This window comes from Globicephala melas, chromosome 14, assembly GCF_963455315.2.
Source record: "Globicephala melas chromosome 14, mGloMel1.2, whole genome shotgun sequence".
Lineage (NCBI taxonomy): Eukaryota > Metazoa > Chordata > Mammalia > Artiodactyla > Delphinidae > Globicephala > Globicephala melas.
The window spans coordinates 79147110-79166348 of record NC_083327.1 but is presented as its reverse complement, the minus strand read 5'-3'; the positions used below and the strand labels follow the sequence as shown (position 1 = coordinate 79166348).

At 47.8% G+C, this 19239-nt stretch overlaps 1 protein-coding gene across 4 annotated transcripts in view; it reads right to left on the bottom strand.

Annotated features, from left to right (window-relative positions):
• ZDHHC14 (zinc finger DHHC-type palmitoyltransferase 14) overlaps positions 1-19239 on the bottom strand; it is a 276877-nt gene that overhangs the window by 3400 nt on the left and 254238 nt on the right. For all 4 annotated transcript variants that reach the window (XM_060283944.2, XM_060283943.2, XM_030853070.3 and 1 more), the window contains exons 6-8: positions 18465-18567; positions 17072-17181; positions 12170-12272 (exon numbers count right to left, since the gene is read on the bottom strand). In XM_060283944.2, the coding sequence (XP_060139927.1) occupies positions 12170-12272; positions 17072-17181; positions 18465-18567 (316 nt within the window). The remainder of the gene's footprint in view (positions 1-12169; positions 12273-17071; positions 17182-18464; positions 18568-19239) is intronic.

Sequence of the window (19239 nt, the reverse complement as noted above, 5' to 3'; positions counted from 1 at the left end):
GGCCTCCAGGCACAGAAGCAAACCAAACGATGCAACGCAGCCTTCAGGGGAAAAGAGAGTTTTCCCGAAGTCACACTTCTTTTACTTCTTCTGCTTCAGTGTGTGTGTCCTTCCTAGCCACGTGGGTTTCTTTCTAAAATCATGAGTGGTGGGCCATCCCCCAGCCGGCCCCCAATCCTCCAAGAGGAGGTGGAAGAGACACCGTCTCTAAGGAATTTGCGGGTTTTAGAAGTTCAAAGACCTTGGTTTCAGACAAGAGTAAAGCTCATGACGGAGCTTTAAAAAGGGAAAGCAAATCCTGGCTTTTCTCTGATGGCTTCATTCCAGCCAAGGGAACTTCAGGACGCTAAGAAGCTAGGAGAAGGGTGGGAAAGGGCTGGGGGGTGGGTGGAGGGCTACTCGGATGAGACAAAAATGCCATTAAAAAGTGCTTGAAAGGGGCTGATTGTTAGGCATTGACAGTCATTTAGTGTCTGCATTTTCCCAGTCGTCACCCGAATCTTTTGCCACACCAGTACTTATCCAGTGGGCAACTGCGTAGCCTTCTCTGCTCTTGCAGGGAGTTTCTGCTCGGGGCAGGGACCAGGGACCCTTGCTGCTGTGGGACAGCACAGCTGTCGGAGCTGCAGACAGCTCGGGTCCACTCACGCTCTCCAATGCTGTCAGTTCCGTTCAGCACATCGGCTCAGTCTTGACAGAGCAGAGGCGGAGAAGAGCAACCTTCCTGATTAAACATGCATCTTCTGGAAAGTCTCCCAGGGCTCTGAATATACTGTGCTTTGCAAAGAACATTTTATGAAAATCACCATTTATTGCTCTGGCGTTGCCTCCATTTTCTGTAGCTCAGTGCAGCCTCTGAGCCGCCGCCCCCTGCCCGTGACCCCAGGGCTGAGATGCTGCCCCAGCCAGAGAGCTCCTGCTCTCAAGCCTGGCCCCTTCCTGGATGATGGAATCTTGTTCTCAACTCTTCTTTCTGGAGCCCTCACTCATCCTAATACCTCGGTCCACACAACACGCCCAGCTCTGGGGAAAGATGAAACTGCAAACTAGATTTGCTGGTCTCTGTTGACCAGAAGAAAGCCTTTTTTTCTTAAATTGAAAACTGATTGGCAAATTCTATTTTAGGGATCAGCCCAAGCAATTCTGACTGGCTGGCTCCAGACTCACGGGAAAATATTGGGGCTGGCCAAAAAGGTCATTCGGGTTTTTCTGTACCATCTTACGGAAAACCCCGAATGAACTTTTTGACCAACTCAATAGATTAGAGGTCAGAGCTGGAGGAGATTCCCAAGGTCAGGCGGCACAAGCATACGGGGGAGAGGCGGGCTCCCCACTCTCTTTCTCTCTTTCTCCCTCTGTCTCTCCGGTCAGGTGTCCTTTCCCCTTCCCTGGTCACGCCTCTCCAGCCATGCCCTGCAGCAGAGCTCACGGGCACCCAGCAGAAAACCCTGGGACAAAAGGGCTGCCGACAGTGCTCTGTGAAGTTCCTTAGAGCTCACGTTCGCCGGGAGGTCGATGTGGAGTTTGAGGGGCCCTCTGAGATTTTGCCCTAAAGCATCCCCGCGCTGACTTAAACGAGACACCTGTGAAACAGCACAGCATAAACTGGTTTTGCCTCCTTAAATAGGCTGTTGATTAATCAAACAAGTTATTTACGGAGACAGCACTGCGCATGTGCAAGACGGGACCCCATGTCTTCAGGATGAACCCGGAACCGGGAATTTTTCACTTTATGGAACTCAGAGAAGTTTGTGGAACTCAAAGTGTTGCCACTGGAGCCCTTTGGGAAGTCAGAAGTCTTTCAATAAGGAAAACCTGGCTTCCAGCAGCAAGAGTAGCTTGTATGGACTGACTCAAGACTGGCCAAACAGCTTCCAAGTTTGAAATTCCCTGAACCCCTTAAAGTTCGCCTGAAACCTGGATGGAGGAGACAGATTTGAGTCCTGCCTCCTGTCTCCTTGAGAGTCAACCTTGCAATAAAGCTCTTTCTTTCTTCAAAAGCCGGTGCCATGGTCTTGGCTTCTATGCACATTGGGCAGTGAGTGAGCCCTTGCTAGGTAGCACCTGGAGGTGGGTTTACTCTGAAGCTATGAGCTTAAGTCCAGGGCCTTTTGTTTGCTTGCTTTCTAAGGCCTTGCTTGTTGTTTTGTCTTGCATATTATTTTCTTTTCTTTTTTTCTTTTATATAAATTTACTTATTTATTTTTAGCTGTGTAGGGTCTTCGTTGCTGAGCGCAGGCTTTCTCTAGTTGCAGCGAGCGGGGGCTACTCTTCATTGTGGTGCGCGGGCTTCTCATTGCGGTGGCTTCTCTTGTTGTGGAGCATGGGCTCTAGGTGCGTGGGCTTCAGTAGTTGTGGCAGACGGGCTCAGTAGTTGTGGCTTGCGGGCTCTAGAGTGCAGGCTCAGTAGTTGTGGTGCACGGGCTTAGTTGCTCCGTGGCATGTGGGATCTTCCCGGACCAGGGATTGAACCCGTGTCCCCTGCGTTGGCAGGCAGATTCTTAACTGCGCCACCAGGGAAGTCCCTCTTTTTTCTTAAAAAGGGCTCCAGATTGCATGACTCAGGCCCCTCCAAACCTGGGTCCACTCCTGCACACACCTATTGGTGCTTTCCTGCGGCCAAACCCACAACACGTTAAAACTGTAGCAAATCCGTCCTCAGCCTCATGGCCAGGACGCTGTTGAAAACGTGCTCCAGTTTCCCAGGAATAAAGCTTAAGGACTTAAATATGTGGAAGAAAACATTTAGCCTAAGCCATTTAATTTTTTTAAAAATCGAAATGTCACAAATCTTTTCAAAATGACTATTTTGAACAGTGACTTGTGTTATTTGACTTTAAGCACCTGTTCTACAGGGATTTGTTTAAATATTTTAAAAGATGACTGTCTGAGTATAGTTGTGGATATTTCCATTGTTATAGGGACTGCTTTCATATTAATAATGAACCTACTCTGTCCCCTCCTCCAGTTTACCTTGCGGCAAGATTGTATCAGTGAGAAGATTGCTGGGACCACCATGAACCTAAGTGTCTAAATCCTGCTGTAACCCATAGCTTTGAAAATAGTTTGCCACATTTAAACTGATTTCTATTTAGAAGACCATTCCCATTTGGGGCGCCCAGGGACCAGGCTTTCTTCCACAGGATACTGTGTTATAATCTTCCTATTGGTTCATAACAGGACACTAAAATGGGTTCCAATCAAGGAAAGTGCAATTAATTCCACTCTACCCAGTGGAACGTATAATTCTCATGATATTAACTTTGCATGTTTTGGACATCTTTTTAGAAGAAACTCAATGACTAGGGGATATCTGATTTAAAAAAAAAAAAGTCCAGCCTCTTCCTCATTTTGCACACTGCCAAAATTCCAAGGAGGATGGGCTAATAAACCATCATTGGTTGCAATTTCCATATGAGAACTTCAAGAACTTCAAGGGACAAAACAGCCAATATTTTCAGGGTTACTGTGAAGATGACCCATGAAAAAATGTCCTTACACCTTATTTGCCCATTCTAATCCTTATTTGCCCATTTCTTCTTGATTTTTCTACTTAATTTTTTCTCTCTGGCCTCACTAATTCTCTTCTCTTTCCCTCTCCATCTTTTCCTTCATTGATTTCCTTCCCTCTTATGCTTTTTCCCTCTTCTCGCTTTCTTCTTCTCCTCCTTTTCTCCCCCCCCCCCCCCCCCCCCACTTTTCTCTTTGACCTTTTTACGCCACCAACCCGCCTTCCTGGCTGTTCATTCAAGGACTCATATCTTCAACCAGTAGAGGGAGACATCACTGCTCACTTTTTTTCTCTCACAACTTGGAACAGGGCTTATATTCCAGCACTAACACCAAGAAGCCATGAGGTATATTTCAATGTATCTAACCAGTTATATAATCTTAAAGAGAAACAAGCAAGCAGCCAGAGATTGGACAGTGACAGTCCATCACTATGAAGAGGAAATTGAGAAACTCACTGTTTTCATTCCAAAACAACACTTTAACGGTTCATATTTATCAAATATTAGATTGAACCAAATGAAATTGTCATTTTTTAGGTCAAAAGTCATCCAAGTGCTGACTACTAATAGAACAGAAACATGACTGCATTTAAGAATGTCTATGGACAGACCCTTCTGTTGGCAGCATAAAACTAATACTGTCTGGAGTGCTGGAGCATTTGCTGTGGTTGCAGTAAGTCACTGACAGCTGGCTGACTTACTGCCCAAATGAAGCACTGGCGTTTAACTTGCAAAGAAGCTTATGGTTTCAGATGTTTGGATGTCACACACATTATCACTTAATGTTACAGTTTAAAAATACCATAGAGATAAGTTAGTTTTGTTTCTGCAGGTTTTCAAATAAAATTGCTCATGGTGGAATGCATTTTATTTCACTCTAGCTGACTTCTTGTTTGAAATAATCCTAGCATACAGATTAAAGGCTGCCAAAACCAAAGCTAGGTGTTTTCTAGATGGTCTTATATACAAACTAAGAATACGTAAAATTATTTACTTCTTTTGCTCCAATTCGTTCAAAAGTATTAGCATTGGGCATCAGTTATTTCTGCTTGGCTGTGAAGCTATGTTCTGGGGTCTTATGAATGCTCATTTACTTTAATAAAAACACTATAAATTTCTAAAATCCACCTAAAATATAGGTTAGGAGGAGTGCTTCCTCTTTATTCTTTTTTAAAACATTATCATTTAAGTTTGCTCAAGTTATTTTTTCTATTATATTTGATTTTTCAGACTATGCATGAAGAGTCCTTCTGTGAAACTAGTTTAATAAATCATGCAACTGCTAGGTTTAATCTTGTTTTGATATTGGATTAAGAGGATTTAAAATGAGGTTAAGTAAATATAGCAAATGATTAAAAAAAATCCAACAATTATGTACTATGTTAGGGTTAGGGTTAGGGTTAGACTATCTTTGTGTTTAGCAAGTGACCCCAAAGGATCACAAGTGCCGGCTTTAAACAAACTATGATCCTGATGTCATACAGAACTTAAATTATTTGACCATCAAATGAGATATGCACACTAAAAAGTGGACCATACCTGAATGTCATGACTGTGCATAGACACATTGTCATGGAAAGACCTTCAGTATAAGGTAATAATAAAAGCCAATAATGAGGAAAATAGGAATAACTAAAACATGGTCTTCAGTTGACACTGGGGTTATGTGCACAAAATTCCAGTGTGGATCCTCAGAATTTCATGGGTGTTCAGATGACAAGGGCTATACTGGGGTCACATGCACTATTTAAATACCTTAGATGTCACTTCATTACTTCTCTAACGTTTTCTTTCTTGGGAATCTGTAGTAGAGGGAAGATCACTTAGTTACTAAATAACCATCCCCATCCCCCAATTATGTGAGATGGTAAGTTAACAGTGAATTTTCCCATTTTTCAGATAATAAGACCTCTATGGGTACTTTGCTGCCAGCTATCTATCAATATTTACATAATTTTTCTGCCCTGCAATTATCAGTATGTTTATCTAAGGCTAAAGCCTTTACTTTTATTTCTAAAATAGTACAATTTCCCTAGGAACACTTTTCCTATCATTCAGGAAACGCCTTTCTGATCTAGACTTTAATAATAAAATAATAGGCAAAAATTTGGCCCAAGATACCTAGAATCTCTTTCCCTCCAGCCTTTCCTTTCTCTGCAAATGAACATGCCAAGTCTGGTGCTAAATATAAAGTCTCCAAATGCTCCTCCTTTGAGGTGAGCACTAGAAACACTTCTAGGTCAGAGGAATCATGTTCCACGGCTAAGTCAGTATTTACTGCTAGTAGAGCGGGTAGCAAAAATGGGGGAATACGGCAATGTTGGCTGCAAAATGCCCTTTAATCACAGAGATAAGGCTTCTATTCCCAGGAATGGTGGATAACCTACACTGGACTAGTACTGCCTCTGTGTACAAGGAAGTATATAAAACTGGCCAAAATACGTGAAGCAAACAGTTTCCAATAGTGCACAACAGACAATGCAAGGCTGCAGTCCCCGAGAGGAGGGAAACTCACAGGTGAGCCCCACAGTCAACCAGCCCTTTCCTTGGGAAGAATTTCCCAACCATGGTATAGGCTGAACAGAGCAGAGAAGTTCTTCTGAGTAGAGAAAGCAGAGATCAGAGGGTAAGGAAGCTTGAGTGGCTGGATCTGTATGGCAGGGCATTGCAGAAGACGATGCTGTGCAGAGAAGGGGGCCAGAAATGCTAGTAGGGGTTTCCCACACAAGTCTGTAGCTGTGCTGTGTATGTGCAGGAAGAGTCCCTTCCCCCTTCACCCCCCAACCCCCCCAACCCAGGCTTATGAGACAACAGCTATAACGGGGCTGAGAGAGGCATAGAGATACTAGAAGTTGAGAAAAGTAGTGCTGGGGGACATTGATCTCATTAACACCCCCAATACCTTGTTAACATGCCTGGCAACCAGCTATCACATTAGGAAGGCTATACCTTAGGAGTAAGAATCATGCCCTAAACTAAGACCCTAGACCGGCCCTAACAATGGCTAAATCAAACCCTGACAAGATCTTTGAGGGAGACAGAATTTGGAGGTTGAGCTCCTTCAAATTAGAGGGGCATGAGAAACATCTTGGACTTTCCATAAATCTGTACTAACAAAATATAATACAAGCCTACACAAGTTCAAGATGATTAGCCACTAATTGAACTGCCTGCTAAAACAAGGATCAACACTTCAGAAGATAACAAAATCCAGTCTCTACAAATATATTACCCAAAATATATCCAATAAAATATCAATATACATACAAATAAATAGAAAAATGTAACCTAGAGTTAAGAAAAAAAAGTGGTGAAAAGGCACCAAACCCAAGACAGCCCAAATATGCTTAGCAGATAAGGACTTTAAGCAACATAATAATGTTCAAATATTATAGAAAAATATGGCTTCAATGAGTAAATAGATAGGGAATCTCAGTAGAGAAATGAAACTCAGCAGATAAATTAAATGAACCAAATGAAAATTGTAGAACTAAAAAGTATAACAACCAAAGTGAAAAATTCTCTGGATTCATTTAACAGTAGATTGGAGAGGGCAGAAGAAAGAATCAGTGAACATGAAGACAGATCAGAAGAAATTATCCAATTTCTGGACCTAGAGTCTGTTATACAGAGTGAAGTAAGTCAGAAGGAGGAAAACAAATACTACGTGCTAACACATATATATGGAATCTAAAAAAAAAAAAAGGTTCTGATGAACCTAGGGGCAGGAAGGAATAAAGACACAGATGTAGAGAATGGACTTGAGGACATGGGGAGGGGGAAGGGTAAGCTGGGACGAAGTGAGAGAGTAACACTGACATATACACTACCAAGTGTAAAATAGATAGCTAGTGGGAAGCAGCTGCAAAGCACAGGCAGCTCGGTGCTTTGTGACCACCTAGAGGGCTGGGATAGGGAGGGTGGGAGGGAGACGCAAGAGGGAGGAGATATGGGGCTATACGTAAGCGTATAGCTGATTTACTTTGTTATACAGCAGAAACTAACACACCATTGTAAAGCAATTATACTCCAATAAAAAATGTTTAAAAAAAAAGAAATCATCCGATTTGAAGAGCTGAGAAAGAAAGTTTGAAGAAAAATGCACAGAGCCTCAGGGACTTACCCTCTGGGGCAATATCAAATGGTTTAACACATGAGTAATTGGAGTCCCAGGAGGAGAGAAAATGAGATGAGGCCCCCCCCCAAAAAAATTGAAGACATAATAGCCAAAATGTCCCAATTTGATGAAAAATGATAACTTGCAGATCCAAGAAACTGAGTGAACTCTGAGGAGTTTAATAGTGGAGATCACCCTTGGACTAGGTCAATAATTACTTGGGTACTGATGTTTCCACCTGGACAAACCTTTAACACAGACTAAAGTGCTGCAAAATGGTTTGGGCTTAGGGGAAGCAAGTGAAGAGAAAAAAAGAAGAGTTAATGTGTCATTGGTTAACACTGTCATTTGTAACAGAGCAGAAGCTGAAGTTTCATAGATATTTGCTTGGTCCAATTGTAGGTTAGATTATGGAGTGGTTACATTCAGTTCCACAGCTGGTTTTGTGACTGACCACAGCAGCTTAATCATCGTTCTGCATGGAAGCCCTGGGTGATGTGATTTCACAGCCCTGGGAGGAGACTTCATGCCGCTCTGCTCCGTAAGACCTTCCCACCTGGGAAACTTTTGGTATATGGTTAAAGAAGAGCACTTTCCTTAGAGTCAGACTGCTAAGGATGAAAACTCAGCCCAGCCACTGGTTAGCTATGTCACAAACTTAGCATCCCTGAATCTTAGTCTCCTCAAAGGGGCAATTAGAATACCCACATCAGGTGGTTCTGTGAGGATGAAATGAGATGATAATGTAGCCCAGTGCCTGGCACACAGTCAATTTCTCTCTCTTTCTCATTTAACCAACACTCACCGAGACCAACTACCATAGGAACTAGCCTAGACAATGGGGATATAGCGCTGAACAAACAGCATTAAACATTCAGTTATTATTTTATTATTGCCTGAAATGTTTTTAATAGAGGGTAAAAACTTTCATTCACAATTAAAATTCATATATCCTGAAATTCGGCTTAAATTCCCTTTAACGTATAGATGATTGATAACAGATCTTTTGCAAAGAGCAGATTTTGACAGGAGAGACAGGGTGAGGATAACGGGCTGTGGCGACTGAAAGCATATGGGAGGGAGTCACTCTACACACAGCATTCACGGCTACAGCGCAGCAAAGGGTAGGGTTGACAGCAGGGACTGTTGGGGTCGAAGTGTGAAGTTGGAATTGGCCAAATTTACTGAAGTTCTCTGTGCCTGTTTTATTCATTCTGTAAAATGGGGATAAAATTAGTAGCATCCTCACAGGGTCAGCGTGCGTTATCCATGTGACAGCCTTGGAAGGGCATGTGGTATGCTACGTGCTGGTAAGCTGTGGGATCTGGTAAACACTACGCAGTGGGAGCATGAATGAACTGGAGAGAGGGGCTGGGGCGGAGACACGTCCGGCTTCACGGTCTGCTTAGTGCCAGCCCTGCCCGTGCAGGACTGTCTCCTCCCCCTGCACTCCTGTTAACATGGTACTTATACCACCGAAGCCATAAAGAACAACGGAAACAATGGAAAGGCTCACGCTCTAGTGCCTGAATGGCCATAAGTGCACAGTAGAATGGACCATTATCTGGCACAGTGATGTTGCCCTGCTGACAAGGCCGGTGGCCTGGATGACAGGCTCTGAGTTGGAAGGAACCCTGAGGGTCAATGTCCAGCCCTCCCGCCAGTGCTGACTCCTCTGTGGCCACGTTGCTGGGGGTGCCACCTCCCCCAGCCTGAACACCTCTGTGGCAGGGGCTCCCGTCTGCCATGAGCTCTGGGTGTTGGGCATTCCCCTCTTGGATTGAGTACCATCTGCCTCCCGGGCCCACCTTCCGGTCCCAGTTCTGGCTTGTGGGACCATGAAGAACATATCTCATCTTACTTCCCCAAACAGCTTTCAGCTCCTGCCTCTCCTGAACACGTTCTGACGTACTGGGGGCACTCCCAGCAGTGGGTAGGCGCCTTGGGACCAAAAAGAGTTCCCCCAGCCTTAAGCCCAGTGGAAACCTGGGTTTCCCCTAACACAGGCAGCATGGCAAGACAGGAAGCGCAGGGCGCCCCAGGCAGTTAGCTTTTAAATTGATCTGTCTACAGGCAACTCACTGCTTTATAATTGGTAATGATTTCTCTGTAATCACATGTGTGCTGGGGAATTCTTATGAAGTGAGAAAAACCCAACCTACAAATCATTTCTAAGATGTAATGAAATTTTGATGAAAGCTAATTTTAACAATTAATGAAGTTGACATATTCATGGGTCTCATAGACATTAAACATTTATTAATTTTGATATTTCTGTTTTCTTTTCATGTTTCAGAGCTCATAATTTTTTTTCAGGACTTAAAATTTTTCATACTCCCCAGAAAAGCACACAGGTGCTTTGCCTGTGGTGTCTAGTGGGTAAAATGACCATGTCCTGTCTCTTGGCCCATGGGTTAATTTGATCCTACCAAGGCCATCACTTCATGAAGCCATGTTGCCATGTCACTGCATCAAAGGGAACTCCTTCCCTCTAGTTCCTAGTTCCACATTCAAGGTGGAGCCTTTTGCAGATGTTGACAAAATTGGAGGAAGAAAGGAATGAGGAAAGGAAGACAGGAACAAACTAATATTTATTCAGAACTTCCCTTGAGCAAGCCCCTGTGAGGGGAACTTTCAAATACATTCAGTTGAATGTTTAACCAGCACCTACTATGTGCCAGGCCCTTTGTTATAAAGTGGTGATGGGAGGGAGGTGAACATCATTATCCCCTTCTTCATTTTACAGTTTAGGAACTTAAGACTCTCGGGATGAAGTGACTTGCCAAGGTCACCCAGCCCCCAGTCAGTCACTGCAAGCCCAGGCTCTCTGATCCCACATACCAGCTCTCTGCCTTTCCCTGCTGTGTTCAGTTGTACTTAAATCTGTCCATTTGCAAAGCTTTTCCTTCCATTGTCTTCCATAATTATCCTGTTCTATTATCCTCACTAGTAGTATCCAATTAGATAAAGAAACTTGACCTGATGGGGGCAGAATTGGCAGGCATGGGTGGAGAGAAAGTTAGCAAAAGATAATAAATGCTGATTTCAAAAAATAATTTTCCAGGGGCTTCCCTGGTGGCGCAGTGGTTGGGAGTCCACCTGCCGATGCAGGGGACACGGGTTCGTGCCCCGGTTGGGGAAGATCCCACATGCCGCGGAGCGGCTGGGCCCGTGAGCCATGGCCGCTGAGCCTGCGCGTCCGGAGCCTGTGCAACGGGAGAGGCCACAACAGTGAGAGGCCCGCGTACCGCAAAAAAAAAAAAAATCTTCCAGCATGTGGGATGAAATCAGATTAATATCTCGGATGACAAACAGGAGCATGTCTTACAGTTTTTTTAAATGCTAGATCGACTGGATTCTAGGATAACTAATAAAATTGATTCACATCTCCAGTATTTCAAAGTGAATTTCTACCAACCATGTCATTCCTTCCTAAGTACGGCGAAGCAAACCTTCCCCGAGCTTTCTATATAGCAACCTGCAGGGCACCTCCCCCTATCCCCAGGCATCCGAGGGTACCCCATTTCTACATATTGAAATCAGCTTCCCCCTAACTGGTACCTCCTTTTATATCTCCTGTTGGTGATGTGTATGGTCATCTTGTCACCAAGCTGAAAGGCAGGAGGCATCCCTGGCTCCCTGCTCCCAGATTTCCACATCAGCTCCATCTCCAAGTCCTGGACTGTCAAAGCCTCTTTTCTGAACCCACTCTGCTGTCCTGGCCTGTTTGTCATGGACTCTGTTGTGGGTGATTCAGGTCTATAGAGAGCAAACAGTGGGCCACAAGACTGGGTCCCTTTCAGAAACACTTCTTTAGGGGAATTTGTTCCTGATAAAGAGAGGCCATTGACTTACAGACCACTGAAGAATTTTAAGGCACTGATGGTCGGGGCCAGCCAGACTGTGAGCTCAGGTGCCCATGGAAAGACTCCGTCCCTGCCCCGTCTCCCAGGTGCAGAGTGAAAACAAAGCATCCGTCCCACACCTCCACAGAAGCGTGACCCAGGGACCTCTTTGGAGAGGCACCAGTCAGTTTTTGCTGTCAGTGAATGAACAGCTTGTCTGATTATTTGCACTGAGGTGTGCATGGCTGATCTAAGGTTTTGGCTGAAAGTGGGGAGACCTGGCAGCAGAGTCCGCTGCACATTTAAAGAGGGGCTGAGGGAGCGGGTGCAGACTGAGGCAAAGGGACGGCACGGGACTCGGGGACTCGCCAGACAGCCAGCCCTGCTTGGGGCAGCTCTCGCTCACCCCAGACAGCAGCCCGGTTCTGTGTGAGGGGCTTTCCAGAGCAAGCTGCCTCAAGTTGTTTCTGGAAGAGATGTTGTGTAGCTCCCCGAGACAACCCCAAACAAACTGACCACGTGTTGGGCGGGGGGCGTAAGCCTTCGGCGGATATCGCCTTAATTTAACGCTTCCTTGCCCTCTCTGAGCCTGCCAGCCCAGGGGTGTCCCGGGAAGCTTTCTAGGTGACTGACTGTTACAGGTCAGTGAACACAGATGTGGGAGAGAAGCCTCTGTGGGGCGCTGCAGGTCCTACCGTATCACTCTGTGACTGTGTGGCCCCGTACGCGGCCATCCCGTTGGAGGGTGCGGCTGGCCGTGGGGTGTCAGGCTGGATGTACCCTCTTCTGTCAATGAGGCTGCAAGAGAAAACAGAACAATGCAGGGGTCAGAGAGCGAATAAAAAGCCCAAAACACCGACAACGCTCTCTTAATTTCCATCTCGGGGGTCCGTTTTCTGTGACGGGCCCCCAAGGCGCTTCAGAATACACCTCTGCTCGCCTTCATGTGTGGTCAGGCTCCAGAGTCTACCACTTCTGCCCTTAGAAACGCCTGGAGCATCTGTTCCCTCCCTGCCACCTGCTGCAGGCCCCGCACTCCGCCCCCGTCCTGATCACGTCACCCCTCCTGCCTGCACAGCCTCCATCACCTGCCATCGGAGCCCAGACCCCCTTGCTCGGCCTTCAGGCCTCACACAACCTGTCCCCAACCTTCCTCTCCGGCCTCAAATCCACATCTTGTCACACACGGCATTCACGGCTTCATTCCTTCAACAAGCGCGTCTGAGCACCTACTACGCGCCAGTGCTCTGCCCGGGAGCAGAAGCCACGCACCCGCTGTGCGTTCTCTGCTTTGTCGTCTCTGTTTCTGTTCAGGCTGTGGCTTTTAATTGCCCAAAGTCACTTTCCCTTCCCGTCCGCTGTCCATTCTTCTCGGCCTCCAGCCCCTGCTCTTGGCCCTATATCCGCTTTCTTCCCTCATCTGGCTTCTCTCAGCCCTGCCTGTGATCCTCCTGCTGGTACATGCCACTGCTGGCCTGATGTCACAGTGATCTATACGAGTGACTCCTCTGTGGAGCAGCCCGCAGGCCCCCGGGGGCAGGCTTCATCTCGTCTCCCCCACGGCACCTGTCCCGGAGGATCTGGCCCCTCTGGCCCGCCCTCGGAGCGCCGTGGGCGCCGTATCACATCACGCTGGCTCCACGTGTTTCCGTGTGCGCCTGTCACGAAGCGTAAGCACCACGAGGGCAGAAACGGGGTCTTCTTCATCATCATTACCTCCACAGCTGCCCCCCAGCGGGTGCTGAGCAAACGCTTCTGACTGAGCGAGTAAAAACGGGTCCTCGGTCTCCCACCGACAAGTTTCCTGAGCAATGTTTCTGTGTTCACTCTATGGCACTGTTGCCCAGGTAGGAGGTGAGGGTGAAGATTCCTTTGCCATCAAAAGGGTTTTTGCCTATTTCCTCCCTGAGTGAAGACTCCGTGTTGACCCCGGGTCTAAGGACAGAACTGCAAGGGGCAACAGGAGGTTCGGCCACTAAGTGGGGCTCCCGCCCTGGCCTCCCGTGGGGTGGGGCTGGGCCTCTGAGGGACGCCCCAAGCACATCCACGTGCCCACACGCTCCTCCTCCTGGGGGCGGGGCCCGGGCGGCTGAAGGCTGTTCCACGTGTCAGCTCGGCTTTCAGAAGATACGCGTTATCATCACAGCTACCACCTCAGGTCTTCCAGTGACAGACTAACAAGCCATTAAAAAAATACTTATGACAGGATCTGGAAGTGGGACTCTGCTTCAGTTTCAGTCAAATCCCCTGAGGTTTAGAAAAAACAAGAGGCTACAAGAACCTCCATCCTCCAAAGGGGAGGTGTTGGATCCCCATGCAGGACCGTCAAAGGGATTCTCAGACCAAGTCTGCGGCCACCTTCAAGGGTGTCCAAGAGCGAAGGAAAGGGCAAAGAAGGATGTCCTGGGGAGAGGGGTCACCGCTCCTGCCAATGATGAGATCCAGGGGTGGGGCCAGGCTCAGTCCCTGGGAGAGAGCTGGTGTGTAGCTGGCTCAAAGGGGCATGCCGGGGGTCAAACTGTTTGCTCCCAAAGGTATGCTGAAATCCCAGCCCTGGTAGGGATGAAGGGGTGGAAAATGTTAACTTACACTGAACTTTGAAGTTCCGGTTCACTGAAATGACACTATTTTGGAGGAAATGAAAGTGCCCCGAGTCTTTTTTTTTTCCACCTGACAGGAGAAATTAAGGGACTTGCAGGGGATTTCATCCAGGAGCAGAAAAAGAACTAGGTCATCAAAAGAGTGGGGACAGCAGGGATTATAGAAAAAGTTGTTCTTGGCCTGCTTCCCATGCGTTCAGCCTGTTCAGCCACGCGCCCAAGACTGTAACACTCTGCCCCAAGCCTCTTTCTGGCCCTCAGAATGGCCCTCGAGCCCCTCCTAAGCTCACCTCATCTCTTGCCTTGCCCCCCGGGACCCCCCTCACTCCCCCAGTTCCTCCTCTGACAAGCCGGGCTCTCCTCTCACCTCTGGGCCTTTGCACATGCTGTCCCTTCTCTCCTCCCACAATTCCTTTTCCCCAGTTCCTCCTGATCCTTTAGAATGGTTCATACCTTACATCCCCCTCCTCTGGGAAGCCCTGCCAGGTGTCCATGGAACCTGCACCCCGACCCCATCCCAGCCCCTCCCCCTGTGCAGACCTGCCCTGGACAGACCTGTATTGTTGACGTTCTCTCAGGCGCATCCCTGGACCCCAGCACACAGCACGTGCTCAGTGACAGCAGCCGAGTGAATTCTTACGACTGGCTGACCCACAGCAGCAGCCCGTAGGGCCTGACCCTGACCACACCTTGGGACTTTCTGTCTTTCCAATCTTCCATTCCTCCTGCCAGACTCGTTATGAGGACCCCCTCCCAAACCTGGCTGTTCCCACCCTGCTGCCCCCCCCAACCCTGGGGACACTGCAGGGAATGGGGCACGGGTCTTTGCCCCCGTGCTCCATGGCTCTCACGGGGAATCTTGAAGACACCCTCTCCCTCCCTCGTGAGTACATCGTCACACTAAGAATGCTTTAGAGGCTTCCCAGGCACGTGGCGCTGGGCACACAGGTGGTGCTTAGTCCCTGTCTGAGGCGAGGGACACTGCTCATTCTTCAGCCTGTCTGGGATGCCCGTGCAAGGCCCTGGTACTCTTTTAGTGCACAGGGGTTGGGTGAGGCAGGGCAGAGACAGCAGAGGGCGAGGAGGGTGACAGGAGGGAACAGCGAAGACAGACACCATGAGCCTGCCCACTTCTGCCCAGGCCAGCTCTGGGAACCTGTGGGCAAGCGAGAGAGGGCAGCGCCCCATCTTCCTGCACAAACCCTCGAGTGGTCAAGCTCTTCCGAGGGGAGGGCCGTCCCTGAGAAATGCTCCATCCAGAGGGACTTGGATTTTGGAAAGAATACAGCCTCAATTTAGCCAAACCAGCAAATTTAATCCAGTTGTGGAAGAAATAATTTCGCTATGACAAGACGATCTATAAACAACACAGAATGGCGCCAAATGCAAATCAAAGACTTGGGAACGGGAAAAGAGATTCGGGCAAAACGTGAGACTTCTACATTCCTTTCCTAGATTCAGGTGTCTATTTCAGAGACGGGGTAAGATGCTTGTTCATGTCTCTTTTGCCTCTTCTACTCTGTGCTTCATGGCCTGTCCCCACTATCCACAAATAAACACACACCAGGAGGAAACACAAAGCTAAACTGTGAAAAAACAAGCATTTCCAGAGGGTTTTTCTGGCCTAAAGAGCCCCAAGAGGGACTCCTGGGTGAGTCTGGAGCTCTCTTGGGGGAGGGGCACCCTCCAGGCATGACGGACACCCTGGCCTGAGGCAGCCCTTCCGTCCAGAGCCCTTGGCTGTCCCTTCCTGCTGTCCCTCCTCAGAGGAGGCCTGGGAGGGGCAGGTCAGGGGCCCCCGAGGGCCCCAAATTCAGGACGAGTGGCACACTGGGCTCCCAACTTTCTAGACCCAAACTGGAAAATGATCAATTTCTAATTACCCAATGGCACCAGGAACTATAATCCAGTACCAATCAATAAATGGCCTTGGAATATGTGTTTGATATTTTGGGGGGCGGGGTGGGGGAGGGAATCACTCTTCCTTCCCTAATGAAGCTTCACTCAGGCTGATGATCAAACCCAGTTTGTGTTCCACGAGCACAAGTCAGTGATGACTGACCGTGCAGCTCTAAGTGCACAGCGGGGCTGCTGTGGACACGAGCCAGTAGCTTTTGTGGTTTCTCTCCATGTACACAGTTGGAGGCCAAAAGCGAGGAAGGCTTGGAAACTCATTCTAGAAACCTGGAAAACTTGCTTAGCAAATAATGTTTGATTTGGCTAATCTGTTGGAAATATTCTACAAGAGCATAACTCATGAATAATCAAGACTAGGAGGCAGCTTCTACCATTGACACACACAGGTTCTGACGTCAGACGCCTGGGTTTGTGTCCTGACCAGGCAGCGTTTACCACCTGTGTGATCTTGAGCACGGTATTTAACCTCTCTGTGCCTTGGTTTCCTCTTCCATATAATGGGATATAATAGTACCGACCTCATAGGTACAGAGTGAGGTTTTAAAAGTTAATCCACGTAAAGCACATAAAACAGAGCCTAACACTATCCAGTAAATGTCAGCCATGGCCATTATTAACAGGACTGCTGTCTTATCATCACCACAATCTCCACTGCTTCAACCCACACGGATCTCTCCCTCTGAACTATTTTAGCGTTTCTATTCTGCACAACTCAGCTCTTAGCACTTATGTCTACAGGCTTTCTAATTGCTTCCTACCTTGTGTCCTGCTCCCTCATGACAGCTGGATGTTCAACATCATCTAATGATTCATGGGGTCACCTGACTCAGTGTCCCTGTTTTGATCCTGAGGGGATTTTCCCCAAACTTGACACAAATTCAGTAGAAAGTTATGCCAAGCATAACACAAGCCAGATCTCTACATCGTTAAGGCCACGTCTCCGCAGCACAGAGCGGCGTGCTGACCTGGCTGGCGGTCATTGCCGCCGGCCAGGTCACTGCTGCCCGAGGCCTGCGCTAACACACTAGGGTGTGTGCTTCCCCAGGTCTGTTATCGGGCATCGTGCCATCTGAATCTTACCTTGGAGAAATGGGCCCACACAGGGCAACACAGCAATTTGTAAAGATATTTCCGTAGCTGTAGGGGTTGTAATTCTCTTTACCTCTTTTATTTGACCAAGATCCTTTAATCTGAAAGAAAAGGATAGTCAATGACACAGTATCCATCACACCAATGTCACAGTTTGGGCCGATCAGAAGAAGCCTGTAAAGAATGCAATGATCTTTACTCATTTCTTCAGCAGAAGAAACGGAGGTTCTTTTCTCAAGGAAAACTGGCATTAACCCCAAACTTGGAAATATCCCCAAACAGCAGGTGAGACCGGGGAGAAACAACATTCTCTGGGGAAAATAGTCTCTTATTTCTACCACATGGTACTTAAAAGGCAGCTCACATGAGCCAGTGGAGATTCCTTGATGCTACGTTTAGTGTGTTAAATAGCCATGAAATGGACGGTAGCAGAGAGGAGTAACACACCTCCCCTAATGGCCCATTTTTTTAAAAAAGATTTTTTGATGTGGACTATTTTTTTTTTTTAGTCTTTATTGAATTTGTTACAGCATTGCTTCTGCTTTATATTTTGTTTTTTTTTTGGCCACGCGGCACGTGGGATCTTAGCTCCCCGACCAGGGATTGATCACGCACCCCTTGCACTGGAAGGTGAAGCCTTACCTATTGGACCGCCAGGGAAGTCCTTAATTGCACATTTATGGCCTGAATTCAGCCTCACCACATTGCAGAATAATTCTGCAGGGTATTTCTCGTGTTCTCAGTTAGCACATACACATAGCTGTCTTAACATTCTCGGAACTCATCTATCTCATCAGCACTGGTTTTTCTCAAGTCTCGGAGGCAACCTAATTCTGAGACATTGAATTCATGTACTGATAGAGGCTTCTGTCAGAATCCAAATATTCAGAGCAAAAAGGACCAGGCTCACGAAGAAACATTTTCCAGCATTACGTTTTCTGGTTTTGTATTTCCTCTCCATCTGCATTAAGTACAGGCAGATAATCCTGGATAAAAAGTTAAACTTTGGGTCAGTGCGATTGCCTCCCAAAATGAAATGGAGCCGTTATCTGAGAGAGGCCAGCCTGTGAGGTCTCTCTTCATCGGGGCAGGGTGACAAGTTGCTGATAGAATTATTGCAAAGGAATAGAACAGAATCCCTCCTCGGGCCTTGGAATTGGGGGGTCACTCGGCCGATCTTAGTATCTAAGTGACGTGGTCAGAGAGCAGGACAGTTCGGAGATTCGCAATAGAGAAATTGGAGACTGATGTCGGAAAATGCTTCCCGTGCAGGCTCTTTGCTCCCAGGGGCTCCCATCTGGAAAGGGAGCCCGGGCCCCTCACCTCTTCTTTCTCTATTTCCCACGAAAGAACATGCCCGCGTCCCACCCCACCAGGAACTTACGTCTTCATTTGTGGTCTGGTTGGAGCTGATCAGGTACGTGTGGAAACCCGAGAGCCCCACGATGGACCAGACGGAGAAGAAGCAGACCACGGCCTCCAGCACAGTACCCGGAGTCAAGGAGGTGAACCAGTAGGACCGTGACGTTCTTAGGGCCCCAGGGAGCTGGATGACTGAGATTTGGACAGAACCCGCCCCCAGGCCCTCACTCAGGCCCTTGCGTCCACCTAGCCTGGCATCAGTGGTCTTGTAGCCAAAGGAGACCCTCAGGGGCAGGCACGAGGCCACATTCTCCTTCACGGCACAGCGTTTGTGCTCAGTTAAGTGATCGGTGGGCTCCCTGAACAGGTCTCGTTCCTTTCTCATGGCTGACAGTTCCTCTGACTGTCCTTCCCACCCGACCTTGGCCCTTTCCTCATGACTCACTGTGTAGCCAAAGGCGGCGGCAGCAAAACCAGGAAGCACGCTGGCTGGAGCTGGCAGCGGCCCAGGCTTTTGATGAATGGACCCAATACTGAACATCACTTCAATCACAGGCTCTACCTTTGGCTTCTGAAAGCTGGGACTGTAGCACTGACAGGTTTCCCTCTCGACCCGATTTGAGGCTGTGACAGTCATTTGCAGGGCTGACCTCGGGCGGCTGAGACCAGGCGGGGTTTATCTTCCTGGCTTTCTCTCTCCCTGCATGGCCCTTCCACCCCCTGGCTGCCTGCCCCCACTGTGGATGGGCTTCTGACCCGGTGGGGCCATTTCTCGGTGTGGCATCAGGGTGAGCGGT